At 42.8% G+C, this 14,813-nt stretch overlaps 1 protein-coding gene across 6 annotated transcripts in view; it reads left to right on the top strand.

The window, feature by feature from the left end:
• Positions 1 to 14,266, top strand: part of dbn1 (drebrin 1) — a 141,534-nt gene extending 127,268 nt beyond the window's left edge. The window contains exons 5-15 of one of the 6 annotated variants that reach the window (XM_087847538.1): positions 908 to 1,051; positions 1,147 to 1,224; positions 3,106 to 3,257; positions 3,409 to 3,466; positions 3,943 to 3,993; positions 4,099 to 4,213; positions 6,859 to 6,987; positions 11,840 to 11,968; positions 12,369 to 12,865; positions 12,970 to 13,069; positions 13,481 to 14,266. In XM_087847538.1, the coding sequence (XP_087703664.1) occupies positions 908 to 1,051; positions 1,147 to 1,224; positions 3,106 to 3,257; positions 3,409 to 3,466; positions 3,943 to 3,993; positions 4,099 to 4,213; positions 6,859 to 6,987; positions 11,840 to 11,968; positions 12,369 to 12,865; positions 12,970 to 13,069; positions 13,481 to 13,536 (1,509 nt within the window). In that variant the 3' untranslated portion in view covers positions 13,537 to 14,266. Of the gene's footprint in view, positions 1 to 907; positions 1,052 to 1,146; positions 1,225 to 3,105; positions 3,258 to 3,408; positions 3,467 to 3,942; positions 4,000 to 4,098; positions 4,214 to 6,858; positions 6,988 to 11,839; positions 11,969 to 12,368; positions 12,866 to 12,969; positions 13,070 to 13,480 lie in introns of all 6 variants that reach the window. The other 5 variants (XM_087847540.1, XM_087847537.1, XM_087847542.1 and 2 more) reach the window with 5 other exon arrangements.
• The last annotated feature ends 547 nt before the right edge of the window (positions 14,267 to 14,813 follow it).

Raw genomic sequence — 14,813 nt, 5'->3', positions numbered from 1 at the left:
GCAAACATTTGCACTGTTATCAGTATTTGCACTATTTTATATTATTTTTTGACAATCTTTAAAGTCATTATTCAACACATTGTTATTGTTAAATAAATATCGTCAAATAATCGTGATTATCATTTTTGCCATAATCGAGCAGCCCTAATCTGTAGGTCCATCGTTTACTTTCAGTCTGTTAGATTTCTGCTCAGATGAGTTTATTAAAAGCTCAGTTATTTCATTGTGTGTGATTCTGTGGATGCAACAGCGTCAGAAGCACCAGAGCTGTTCAGTCTAAGAGGCCTAACATCCACTGAGAGGGAAATGATCTCAAACCCCGATCACGGCAATCGTGTGTGAAGTAATGTCATGTTCGTTTTGTAACCTGATTCAGTGTTTTTGAGGGTTTTTTTTTAATTGTGTCACATAAGGACCGTGTAAATGTTTTCCCAACGCTCGGTTGGAAAAGACGCTTAAAACCTGTAGGAGGATCACAGAGGAACAGGTGAGTGTGACGAACACCAGCTCTGAGCCGAGGTGTGTGTGTGTCACACAGCAGTGTGTTCACAGCTGGCTCAGTGTGTATTTTTGGATTTATAGTGTAGATAAAAAGATTGAGATTAAAGCGGAGGTGATGTTTTATTTATATATTTCTGTGTGTGTGTGTGTGTGTGTGTGTCATTACTCTAAGTGGCGGTTCTCTCTCCCACACAGCGTCGACTTCATCACACCGACGGGCTTTAAATGACCCTTTTAGTCACACACACACACACACACACATGGCTGTGTTTCCATCACTTCAGAGGACATTAAATTGATTTAGATTAATTTCCTCGAGTCCAGAACGTACTCACTGCTATGAATGGATTGTAATGAATGTTTCCACAAACTCTCAGAGCTGATCGTCGTGTTTCTGTCTCTGCAGGGGGTGGAGGTCATCATCAATGCCAGCAGTCTGGAGGACATCGACCCCATGGCCATCGGGCAGCGCCTGACCAATGGGACGGCAGCGGTGGCGAGCCCGGTCCTGAGCCGTCTGAAGACCCGAGATGAAGAGCACGCAGACGTGGTACAAAGAGAGACTTGCACACTTTCTCTCTTATAAAAACAGCGTTTCTCTCATGACGAGAGCTTTGATCCGTTCCTCTGTCTGTCCTGGTGCAGGGCACGGTGTACGAGAAGACCAACGCAGAGGTGGAGATGAAGAAAATCAATAGACAGGAGTTTTGGGAGCAAGCCAAGGTAAAGAAGGAGAGGAGGGGGGAGTGAGTGGGAAAAAAAGGAGATATAATGCTCATTTATTACAACTCATAAGATGAGAGCTTCCAGCCCAGGGGGTCAGATGCTGTGTTTTCTTTTAGCTGATGACAGCTCATAGATGCCAAAAGGCGTCCTTTGAATTGTTGCTGAGATGCTACAGATTTATAGCAATGATGACGCTTGTAAAGAACCCTTTGGCATCCCATTTGAGGTCCTTGATGGCCTTAGTCTAAGTTTTATTGACAGATTTCACAAACAAACTGTCCTCATTACACGGCGCTGCCACGCAGTCAAAGCTGGTGGCGTTTCAGAGATCTGCACACGGCACTTTTGCACATTGCTCACAACAATCCCTCATTAGGTCGGATATCCTTAGCTATTTCCATGTACAAATGCTTCTTCAGTTCCCAAACCCAAACAGAAAGACTACGACTTTAAAAAGTTTTACGTTCTTTCAACTTGAGTATATTGTTAGCTAGCAGTTGAGCTGTTAGCAATGCTTTCAGCAAAATTCACAGCATTTCACTCATATATTAGCTAGCTACTGCGTTTATAATATTTTGTCATTCTTTCTGGCTCACAGTATTTGTTTTAACATATCTAATTCATTGAGTTAGTGAATAATTCAAAATCAAGAAAAATAATTCACAGCTCTTTATGTGTGCTAACTAGCGGTTTGTTTTTGTTTTAGCTTGTTTCTTTAGTCAGGTTTTACCTTCATGTTCAGTTATTTGACTGTATTTTTTGTGCTAATCTTACTGTCGCGGCTCAAGAGTTGGGAGTTCGTCTTGTAATCGGAAGATTGCCGGTTCGAGCCCCGGCTCCGACAGTCTCGGTCGTTGTGTCCTTGTGCAAGACACTTCACCCGTTGCCTACTGGTGGTGGCGCCAGTGTCCGGCAGCCTTGCCTCTGTCAGTGCGCCCCAGGGTGTCTGTGGCTACAATGTAGCTGCCATCACCAGTGTGTGAATGTGTGGATGACTGGATGTGTAAAGCGCTTTACAAATACAGGCCATTTACCATTTACTTGTACCCCTGTGGGGAGTTAGCTAACCTGCTAGGCTAACCTTTATATTCATTATCCAGACATGGTGTTTTATGTAGCATTTAACAACCATAATGTCAATATAATGTGAATCACATTTACATTTGGTGATTTTTTTTTAGCTAACAACTGTATTTGTTTAGTTATATATTTGTTTCAACCATTCTTTTCTGTTGCTTGACGGTTATTTTACTTGCCAGCTGATTAAAGCTAAGCTAACCTGCTAAGCTAGCAGGTATAGAAGCACTTATATTATATATAGTATATAGCGATTTCAATAGTTTTCTTACGTATTCATTACTTTTGCCAACTTTTCTGATCAAACATGTTTAGTTCTTTAATTAAATGTAATTGTTGTACTTATTTTCCACATAGCTCCTGGGGTTTTCTACCCCTGGTTGTGAATCAAGACCGAAGGTGTCAGTTTGCAAGCTGATTCAAGCTAAGCCAGGCTACTAAGCTAGAAGATAAACGCATATATGTTTTGCTGAAATACTGTAAAACGAAACTTTATCTCACACTGTATTTAATAAACTGTGTCCTTATATGTGACAGTTATTTAGTATAATGTGAATCACAGATATATTTGGGTAGACGTGAGAAACGAAGTCAGATGTCACTGCATCCTCCGGCTGTGTCGCTATTGTCTCATTCAAGTTAAACACGAAATGACAGCGAGCGTCACTGAGCCGCGGGATGTTTGCCAGATTTGCCCTTCACTGTTTCAGACACTCAGATAAGACCTGGCTTTATTAATTAACTGATCGAGAGATTTATTACAACTCTGAAAGAGGTCATTTGTGTGTGTCCGGTCTCCAGCGTGAAGAGGAGATGAGGAAGGAGGAGGAGAAGAAGAAGTTGGCAGAGGAGCGGCAGCGCTTCGAGGAGGAGCGAATGGAGCTGGAGAGGAAAGAGCAGGAGAACCGAGAGAAGAGGTACCGCGAGAGGGAGCGGCAGATCGAGGAGCACAGGTGAGGAGCGACGGCACAACAATCATCAAACAAACAATGAACACAATCATTTTTTGGTCAAAAGGTTCACGTGTGCACGAATGACAGGATGATGGTACATCGTGTTTTCCAGGATCACAATGATCTATAATCTGTGTTTGTGTGTGAACAGAAAGAAGATGCAGGAGGAGGAAGAGGCCAAAGAGAGGTTGCGAAATCAGACCCCCGTAGTAAGTATTTGCTAAGTGAAACTAGTAATCAGCAGCCAGCTTCTGCTTCTTGGTGGACTTTCTGATTAAAAACACATCTCCAGTTGCTTTCTGTTATTATTTCTGCCTCCAAACAGAGCCTCACGCTGCCCGAGTCCACAGCCACACAGATATGAGGCTAATTTGTGTGACAGCGAAGCGAGTGATTAGACGTGTGTTACTTTTCAGAATATCTACCAATCAGCTGCCTGATGGCCTCCGAACATCTTAATCCGAGTCTGTGTGGCACAGTAAAATCTAAACACCTTTCTTTGAGTGTAAGATTGCAAATAGTGGAAAGTATGAGTGGATACAAACACAGTCTGTGTCGCCCCCTGCTGGTGGGAGCGTGCAGCTCATTTGTCTGCTGTTTCAGGACGTCTGACTGATTTATTCACAGATGAACGAGCTTCTCTCTGCTTTGTGTTACATGTGAATCACTGGATTCTTCTCCTCAGGTAGCAGAGCCGAGCATCGAGGACCTCAACCTGGACAAGAAGGAATCTGAGGTAGAGGTCAGTTTGGAGAATGATGAAAGAGAGCGTCTCCAGAAACGGCCGCAGAACATTTAAGAGGAAGAAAAGCAGCACTCTGTATTTATTTTGTGTTTCCAGGAGGCGAAGGCCATCATCGCTCAGCGGTCAGGAAACCCTCGAGAGTTTTTCAAGCAGAAGGAGAGAGCCATGACCATCAGTGTGGACACCTCGCCCGTCTCCATCCACCGGAGCGGTAAACACTTCAAAACTTCACCTGACCTTTGTTCTCATGCTGAGCTAGAGAAGCACTCGAGAGACTCGTGGAAATATGATACAGTATCTTTGAAACGGCAAATGTTTTTTATTCTGAAAAATGATTTACTAATATTTGACTTTAAAACATCTGAGGCTGTTTCCCATCAAGGATGGTTTGCTTCACCAGTTTCAGTCTTTCAGAACATCGTCCTCGATCTGTGGACTCTGACAGTTAAGGAACTGTTGATTACATCACCCAGCAACTGCCTCCCACCACATGTTGTCACTGGATAATTACTCTTCCTTGTTTGGCCTGTAGCATCATTTGTCACAGATGCATCCTGTTCAAATCGATCAGATGTTTGCAGAACTGGGTGGGAGAAGCTAGACATGTTTTCTCTTTAACCTGCTGGTGAACGCACATTTTTTACTTTATTAGTTTTCCCTGTCACAGTGTCACTTTTAGAAGCAAAAAACAAAAACACATTCATATGTGGAGCAACTTGTTGGGACGCCCGCGGTCCATAAACTGTGTCGATAGCAGCTATGCTCTCGATTTTAGCAGAGCTGTTGAGTAAGTGAGAGTCCTGTCAGCAGGGGTTCAGAATTCTTATGTGGGTCGTGCAGTCTTCAAATAGTTCCTGTGGACAGTTGGACTGTGTCCTGATTACATACAGACTCGTGTTTAACTTCTTACCTTTGAAAAATTCATCTCAAACTTCCGTGCTGCTACACCTCTATGCCACAGCTAGCCTATGTTGCTAACTTATGATATTACTGCTCCATGATCCACCATTGCTGTACAAAGATGGTCCATTAGAGTGAATGGAGATGACGCAACTCTTCCATCCAACGGCTCTGGATTTTAGAGCGGCCACAGTTACAGTTAGCTACATAGAATTCCATCACCATGGCAACGTTGGGTGCTGCTTCACTGAAACAGGTGTGGGCTGTCGCTATCCAATCCGTACTGGAAACCCGATTTTTAGTTTTTGTCTACATCATATTAAGAGATACTTATTATTATTAACATATTATTAACATCTTAACAGATACTCTGACCTGTAACTATCGTAAAACGCTTCAACCGGAAGTAGACACCTTTCGCGCATGCGGGGTACCGATCGGGTTTCCGGTACGGATCGGGTAGCGACAGCGGCAGTTAATGTCAGTGAGATCAGCTCATAAGGTTTGGAGCATTCTTACTGGTGGATTTGATTCACCTCGTTCTCTGATTGGTGGATTACTCCTGTTAACCGGCTTGGGCCAGCTGTGGAGCCCCAGCGTGTCTGGTTGTATATGTTTCAGAGGTACGCCTCCCCACAGCCTCTACAGGAGCAATCATTTGGTTTTATTTATAATCTTTATTTATATTTAAAATGACGTTTTCTGCAGCGCTGCTGCTTCAACAGCTGTAGAGCGTGCAGAGGTGGATACATGAACAAAATATAAATTAACCACACAATCTTCAAAGTGATCCACAAAGTTCAAGCTGTAATAATATTGTAATATTTAACATTTGTTTATATATGTAGTTGCAGATAAACATATTTTAATTACAGCAACAATAGTAGTAAGTTCATCTTTCCATCCCCGGATAATTACGCCAGCACAGCTTTTCCTGCCAAATATACAAATGTGCTTTCCAGCTTTCCCGTTTGTGCTGTTTTCTCAGAGTTTCCAAAGGTTTTCTTTTCATTCAGATAAATGATAGAAATGAACCTTTGAAAAAGAAGCTCAGTGTTCATGTAAGTGACGCTTCACTGTCAGTTTGCTGCTGTGTGTCGTCCATCCAGCTGTTAAACTGGAATGTTTTATTCTAGAAAGGTTTTAATCGGGTTTCTTTGCTGAAATCACAGCAAACCACAGCCCTTCTGTGTGACCTTTGACCCTTTGCGTGCTTGCATCATTTTATGCTGTTTGTCTGCAGGGTTTGGCGCGGCATTGGTTAGAACAAACACAGACAAACCCGAATAGCAAACGTTTAATTTGAGACCTTTTTTGTAAGTCGTCTCATTTTCAGTGATGTTAGCTCGTGTAGCCAGCTGGGAGTCTGCGGGTGCTCACTTATGGCATCTAGTGGCCACTAGAGGAGCTGCAGTTTGGGCTGGGACGATGATTGGTTACAACTTAATACTGCCAACGCAGCCCCGCGCCGAGACCCCGACACATTAAAGTACAGGAGCGTGACTGAAGCGTGCAGGATTTCAACATGATGTTATTTCTAACAATCAAAGACTCGTCCACAGATCCCGAAGAGTGTTTTCTGTTTTCGGGTTTGAATTATTCGACACTTTCTGGTTCAGAGAAAGTCGCCATCAGCTTTTCCTTTCTGCCTAACTGCATTCTGTCTGCAGGCGGTGTGTTCAAACCACACTAACCTTTCTCTTCTTTTTCTCCATTTTCTGCCTCCTCCTCCTCACCTCCTTCCTTCATTCCTCCTCTCCTTTGTTTTTCATGTCTCCACTCTGTGAAATTTGGTGGATTTTTTTGACACCCGTCTCTTTCATCTTCTTCCCACAATCCTCTCCTCCCTCTGTTTTTCCGTCTTCCTCACGTCTCTGTTGTGGTGCGTCGCTGTTTTTTTTCTTTCTCGTTTGTTGTGTGTTCCCGTCTTCGCTTTTGTGTCGTCCCGACCGCCAGGCCGTTTGGACAGCCCGTTCTTGAGGCAGCAGCACAGTCCCAGCAGCCCCAGTCCGACCCCCCCGCACCGGGGCGTGTCGCCCCTCCGCACCCCGCCACATGCACGGACGCAGCCCACCGCTGCAGCCGGTAGGTACAGCAGAAGAAGAAGTTAAAGAGGAAACCAGCAGCCTGGTCGAGCATCTCTCCCAACACACGAGTCCCCTCCAAAAACACACAAACACTGCAGCAAAGCCAACATGAGAGGATGAAACTGCGCGTGGTTACACCGGTACTCCAGCTTGACTGGTAAAACTCACAACCGCAAACAATCCACTTCCTGTCTGCAGGATTATGTCGCTTTCAGGGTAAACTGAAAATTAAACTCAGGATCAGTTTTCCTGTCATTGTACAGGAACTGAATCCCTGCTGGAGCCTCATACAGTAACATTTATAAGGACATTTAAACAGAAGAAAGCTGTCAGAAGGTATAAGATAATAAAGAGTTATTCAAATAATATAAAATTACAAATATAATATAAAATACATTAATATGTAAATACAAAATAAAATAATAGCCCCCAGTCACAGATTATGAACCCAAGAATGCCGGAGAATAGAGGAACATTTCTAACCTGGATTAAAAAACAGGAATATTTGGAACGTGGCTGCCTGGTTCCGCCTGAGGTTACTTCCTGTTAAAAGGGAGTTTTTCCTTCCTGCTGTCTCCAACTGCTTGCTCATAGGGTTCGTCTAATTATTGAGGTTTTCTGTGTTAATGTAAGGTCTTTACAATATAAAGGCCTGAGAGTTGATCCCGAGATCTTGGATGTCGAGATCAATCATGTAAAGGTGAATAAGAGCGTTAATGTAGGTGGTTTTCCACTGAGGGCTTTAAAAACCATTAATTCTGAAGTTGACAGTAAAGCAGTGAAGCCACTCGCTTCCTTTTAATTTGAAAGAATAAACAAAGAGGAAGTATTAGTGGTAACTGTAATGCAGGAGCATCTTCGTTTTTTTGTTTTCTGTGATAATAATAAAAAGTTTAAACTCTGTGACGTCAGGAAAGTTCTGCACAGATTAAAAACATTCATAGTTATTTCAGCCAACATGCATTTTCATCCTCTCACCTTCAGCACTTAGTTTTAGCACACACTGTGATGGCCCACACATCTCAGCACCAACCCATTAAACTTCCCCATCACCTCCCACTTTAAACACCCCCGAACTCTTTCCTCCTTCCACTTCCTGGTACTGAACGAGAGCGTCTAAAAATTCCCCCAGTTCCTTCATTTTTACCTTTTACTATCGGCTGATTAAGGCGATAACAGAGACAAGAACATCCAAGCATCAAGAAAAGCGACAGAAGCTGGAGTTTGGTTTGCGTTCACTGTATCGTGCATGCTGGCGGCGTTAGCTGTAGGATGACGAGGCCGCCCTCCCACCTTCCTCTTCGCCTCGTGCACTTTAACCCCCCCTGCAGGCTGACTCTCACACAGCAGGTTTGCACTAACTTGTGGAAACAGTGAAACAAAGCAAAGCTGTTTGTTGCTTTGTGTGGTAGATGTCGAGTCTGTCGTCCCCTCCAGTCTTCATCCTTTAGATGTCGTCCAGTCAGCTGCTGATTTTTTTCTGTAAATGTTTTTGTATTTTATTTTTCTACTTCTGATGTTTTACGCTTGTAAAAGTGATTTCACTTCTCTCGAGAGCTGAATCTCAGGGATCTGACAGGTTCTCTCCTTCCACCTTCCTCCTCTGCCTCTGATCCTGGACTGCACACAAACACACTCATAAAAACACTCCTGCTGCCATCTTTAATCCCGACTGACCGACTGTGAGTGTTTGAGTGCGTATGTGTGTGTGTAACACCGTCGAGCCGTCACTCGGTCGCCATTGCCATCAGTCGGCCTGTGAATGCTTGAATGTTGAACTTCCATGTCATTCAAGTTAAAGAACATAACGGTGGTTTTTATATGGCAGAGCCAGATTTCCAGAGAGCCTTTTAACATCTTAAGTTTAGTCCAGAAACCTTTGATTTTGCAGAGGGCACGAGGCTATTCCAGCACAGCTTTGGAAACTCTAATATGAGCGTCCACCACAGGAACAGGAAATAAGGAAAATCATTGGAGGTCTTCCTTAAAAGCAGCAAATCCCTTCGCTGCTGGTTGGTTTTACCAGTGTCATCATCAGTACATCAGATATTTCAATAATGGACCCTCAGAGTACCGGGCTTACAAGAACACATGAAAGATTAAGTTGATTCACCTGTTCAGTAGATATTAGAAATAAAATCATGCAGACCACCTTCATGATCTTCACTGTGTGTGTAATTGCATGTGTACGTTATTATGCTCAGTGAAAGTAAAACACTGTTTACCTCCCACCTGTAAAGCGATGACACATCAAACCTCTGATGATGCAGTTTGCAGGTCTAAGCTGGAGTTCTCGTCTTTACACTTGAATGCCGTGTTCGGTTTTTTAACAGGCAGATTTTTTTTATTCGGTCGTCATTCTCTGCCTCTGAGAATTTTTATTAGCATCATGTGCAGCACGTCGTTCAGCTCAGTGTGGGCATTAACATCCCAATGAGTAATCCAAATCACGCAGCATTGTGTTAATGATCTTGTGGTGTTGACAGATCATCTCAGGCATTCTCTTGGCTGAAGTTTGTTCTGTTTTTGGCGTCTTCTTCCTGTCACAGGATGGCGCCCATCGGAGAGCCTCAACATGAACTTTTATTTTATTTAACCCTCATTCTCCATCCTAACTGTGCCAATGTATTTATATTAGCCTCGCCATAATCGTGTACGCTGTGCACACCACGGAGATGAGGTGAAGTGTATATTACACAAGTGTCAGCAGGATAGCCGTGTTTTAGATGTATCTGCACTGAGTGGAAATTACATTTATAGTGTTTAGCAGTGACTGTAGAGCTAGCTACAGCATTTTGTGAACATTTTAAACGTATCATGGCTGTGACTTCAGGAAAATACTTAATTTTTCATACAAGATAAAAAATTAGGCAGCAATGTCTAAAAAACCAACCTAGCTAGCTGTTAGCTAGTTAGCGAGCTAACACTGGCTATATGCTAAAGACATATTATCAGTCATTTACACACAGTATAAAAAAACCAACCTAGCTAGCTGTTAGCTAGTTAGCAAGCTAACACTGGCTATATGCTAAAGACATATCATCGGTCATTTACACACAGTATAATTGGTCATTTGGTTTAAAAACTGTGCAGCCTAACTTTGGTAACACTAACACAGTTTGTTGGTATTTAGGTTTTCATCTCCATGCTGTACCCATCATGTTTAGATACCTGCTAACTTTTGACTAAGATCTCAGTCACACAGGGCAAGAAACTGGTCAACAACCCCCTCAACAACCACTGGTTGCTATGGAAAAGTGTGTTTTACCTGACAGGTTAGCAAGTAGTTGCTGGCTGTTGCTAGATGAAAATTAATCAAAAAGAAGGATTTTTAAATACAATACTGATGGCAGTTATTTAGTTTAATATTATACTGTAGGTACAGATTTATTTTTTCATTCAGACACAAAACATGAACAGATTTGTCTAACTTTTGTTACGTGTAGTTATTCATTCACTTTTTATATTCTGCCCGACTCCGATGGTTCTTGTTTGTGGCGTTCCAAAAGTGTTTTGGCAGCAGAGAATTTGCAGAGTGCCCTCTGGTGAATAAACTGTGCAGTATGGTTGAATTCTTTCCATGTGTCTTTTTGTTAATTGGTTGTTATAAATACCTGATACCAGTAAAACAGCAAATAGTTACTAGCCAAGCCAACTTTATTTATAAGAGCTTGAAAAAAGGAAACCACTGACCGAAGTGCTGAACAAAGGAATAAAAATACAGCTGATAATATTCTCATCAGGGGTTGTTCATCAGGTTTTCTACCTCCAGGTGAATTGAGAACCCACCCATTTAGGACTCTCAGTCATTTATTACCTCTCAAATTGTTGTTCCTCATTGTTGTGCTTGTGGGAAGTCTCGTTCTGGTATTTGAACACAACATGAAGCTCAACATCATCAAACATCTGGAGAAATTGTGGCATTGTGGACGTGATTCTCGTGATTCTAACTGACACTGTGATGGTGTTTGTTGTTGGATGTGTGTACCTGACGTAGCTGTGACTCACCCACAATGTGTTGGTATGTTGTAATGACATATCAGTGAGTTTTTGTTAGATACCTGCTCCTGTTTCATGACCCATTGGATCATTGTGACTGTGTCTTGGTTTCTGACAGAGGTCCTCACTCCTCATTTGCTTCAGCTGTCCAGAGAAGCAGCATTTGGTCACTTTGTTGCCTGAGTTTGTAAGTGCCTCATTGCTGCACCCCAACTGCTTCTGTCTCACACTTCTGGCATTAAACAGCCGCATTATAAGATATTAAACACCACAAAGAGGAAGCACTCGGTGTTTTTCACTCACTGTCTTCACTTTTCATCAAAACTTTCAGACACACTGAGCTATCTCTGTGGACGTCTCACTGAAATAATGGCATTCACAACTGAGTGCATGATGCTGCCTGTACATTAAACATAACACAGTGAGGGAGCTGACTGAAAACAGAGTTTTGGAGAAGCTTACTGTTTACCCGACAACAGGTTCAAATCTGATTGGCTCAGCAGATGATGTCAGTTTGTTGACAGAACAGACGATGGGTCTGAAACCGGGCGCAGTGACTGAATCTGCCTGTCTGTTGGTCATGTGACAACAAACTTCATGTGGCTGCTGCGATCTTGTGCAATGTTTACCGTGTTGAAGTAACACAGGATGTGACTGTGGAGTTCACCTGGTCACAATCACCTGTTACCCTCATTTAGCTGAACTAAGCCTTATACAAAGTGTGAACTTCAGATAAAACCATCAGATTCTGTGTTAGTTCGACACACCTGCTCGTGGGTAAAAGTCTTGGAGGATTTTTGGTGACGCCTGCCAAAGTTTTCCTTCAATAATCTTTCTTTTTGACCCTTCAGCGGACAATGACGATGAAGTGAGCACAGAGCGCAACATGGCCACCGTGTCACCCATTCCTAAAATAGTCACCACGCCCATCAAAGATGACTACAGCAGGGATGAGAAGGAAGACCACGCAGACGAGTGGGGTAAGACTTCTGTCGACCAATCAGACGACAGACCATGGGGTTGCCAGATTTCCACAAAATAACAACATTTAAATTTCATCCCTCCAAACTCCAAATGTTGACATTTTCACCCTTTAAAAAAGGGAAATATATCCACGGATTAGAGGTCGGAGATATTTCGGGTTCAATATAAATTAATATAAATAACTATTCTGACCATTTATAAAATCGAAGAGTCCCCAGAACCTGACAAACACTGCTTTTAGTTTATTTTTCTTAGCCGCCTCCATGGTGCTCCTTTGGGTCTTTTTCCAAAACAGAAATCCACTAAAAATCAGTTTTTTGGTAATTAGAAAGAAACTGATTATCATTAAACGTGACTCAGTTTTTAAAATGAAATTGTTCTTCTTGTTTTCTTCAGATTCAGTGCCAAAGCAGGAGCAGAAACCCCCGGTCCAGGAGTCGACGCCCACCAAGCCCGTGCAGAGCGTCGCCCCGCAGGCCCGCGACTCCTCCGCTGTCTCTGCGTGCGAGTCTGGCACAGACAGCCTGGTTGATCTGTGGGACGGCAGCTCCGCCGCTCCAACCAACGTCGCCCAGCCCGCCCAGTCCTCCCAGTCCTCCAATCTGGTGGACCTAATGGGAGATGTCCTCCATGACAACATCCCGCCCAGCACCGCTGCCGCCAGCGGCCGGCCTCAGCCGCTCCTCAGCTTTGACGAGATGATGGACGGGACTTTCTGCTCGGGTACTGGCGCCGAAGACGACCCGTCCAGTTTGGTGGACGTGACGGGCTCTGATCAGATGACCCTCAGCTACCAGCATGCACTGCAGCATGCATCTGGGGAGGGCCAGGAGCTGGATGACGGACAGCTGCTGATGACCAATGGGGAGGCTCTGCTGAAAGAAGGCACTCAGGTGAGCCAGGTGATGCTCCTGGTGCTCTCCAGAAACAAAAGATCAGATTCTCGGTTGATTGGTCGTCGTTTCGCTCATCTTCTATCTCTCTGTTGGTGTTTCAGGCGAGCGAGGGCTACTTCAGCCAATCACAGGAGGAGGAATTTGGGACATCAGAGGAGTCCTCGGCTAAACCCGCACCGGTCTTTTATAACAAGCCCCCAGGTGAGACGATCAGCTGAAATAAAGCTGCTTTTGGCCACGTCCTTATTGCCTCAGCATATTAGATTTGGTAGATTTTTAACACCCTTTGATGGGATTTGTTTTCTACTGAGACTCAGCTAGTTTGGAAAACACATTTTTCCCTCGAAACACGAGGTTGCCAACCAGCCTCAAAGTCTGAGTGACTCTTTGAGTCTTGACAGGATGGATATCCTGAGACTTCACAGCCTTTTTGGGCTCGATTGGTCAGTGAATTGAGCTCCATTTCTAATTGGTCGGTTTGGCAGGAGAATCACTAACATTTGTTTTTGCTTAAAGCACCAAAAACTCATATCAGGCTAAAATAAGCCTCCTAGTTTGGCTAAACACAAGTTTGATGTGTGTGTAAACATCGGTGTGTGTGTGTTTACTCAGAGATTGACATCACGTGCTGGGACACGGACCCCGTGGTTGATGATGAAGATGACTAACCGGCCTATATGACGCCCACACCACCACCGCCACCGGACCAAGAGGAAGTAGGAAGTGTGCTTCATGAAGAAACAGAATTTTTTTCTAAAAAATAAAAAGAAACAAACAAAAAAAGTAATAATAACAAGTCTTGCATCAAAACTACTTCTGTATTATCTTTTAGAATCAGTAGCCACAGAAAAAAGACAGGGTTGGTGACGGTTTGGAACGATTTTCTTTTCTGTGTTTATTTTATTTATTTGCTGTTTTCTTTCTTTTTTTTCTTTTTTCTTCTTTTTTTTTTGCTATGCAGATGTATTAGCTGGGTGTGGGGGGATTTTTTTGTTTGTGTACATGATAATTACACGTAGCGCACTGCTGCATTTTAGAGACAATGAAGCCTGGCGTGTGGCCGACACGCTTAGTCTGTAGTATTTCAATAACACCCTATAAAACTAATACAGCCGATCAATACAGCTGCCATGTATAGCTTCACTCTGTTCTCTTCTTACCTCGTTTTCACCACCCTCCTTCTTCCCTTCCTTCCTGAAAATATTCACCTCTGCAAGTCAGTTAATCTTGTATTTAGAGCTCACTTTACAGAATCAAGGTGAAATATTTTATTTATTCTGGTGTTTCTCAGCTGCAATCTGTTCTCCAAGTCAAACTGTGGCTCCTTTTTGACCTTTTTCCACACCTTTTGTATGATTTTACTGAATGAATTCAAGATTAAATGGCTTGTGAATCTGATTGCTTTTTTCAGTGCACTTTTCTTCTTTCGTGACCTTGTTGAAGATCTACAGCTCGACTATCAGCCGTCCCCTCTGATTCCATAAAGCTTTGTATTTTTATCTCACTTATATATTTACACAGCAAAAATAATAAAAAAGAACCATTTTTGCAGCTAATCTAGAGAAATTTACTGTTGCTATTTTTCCAGTTTTTTAGGAGCATTTGGCTTTAAGGTGTGAATTTGTATGATTTTCATTCTCTAGAATATTCTCCCAAAATCTTTACAATGAGACGTTTTTAGGTGTAATAGAAGTCGGGATGGATGCTTTAATTCATTTTTGTAAAAAAACAGTATCAACAGTGAGCAGTGCTAGCTAACATTAGCTGAAGAGTCAAGGAGTCGTGTATTTTCAATCAATAATCAAATTGCACAACAAAGTTTCACTTGAGGATGGAAAAAATAAACACTGATGTGACTTAAGATAGGATTTTAGTATAAAAAAGTTAGCAAGGAAGTAGCTAACTAACTGTTACTGCTACTTTAACAAAAAAAAGTCTAGTGTAT

The sequence above is a fragment of the Neolamprologus brichardi genome, chromosome 10 (assembly GCF_056152115.1).
Source record: "Neolamprologus brichardi isolate AB-2024 chromosome 10, ASM5615211v1, whole genome shotgun sequence".
In the NCBI taxonomy this organism is placed as follows: Eukaryota; Metazoa; Chordata; class Actinopteri; order Cichliformes; family Cichlidae; genus Neolamprologus; species Neolamprologus brichardi.
This window is presented reverse-complemented; position numbering and strand designations above follow the sequence as displayed.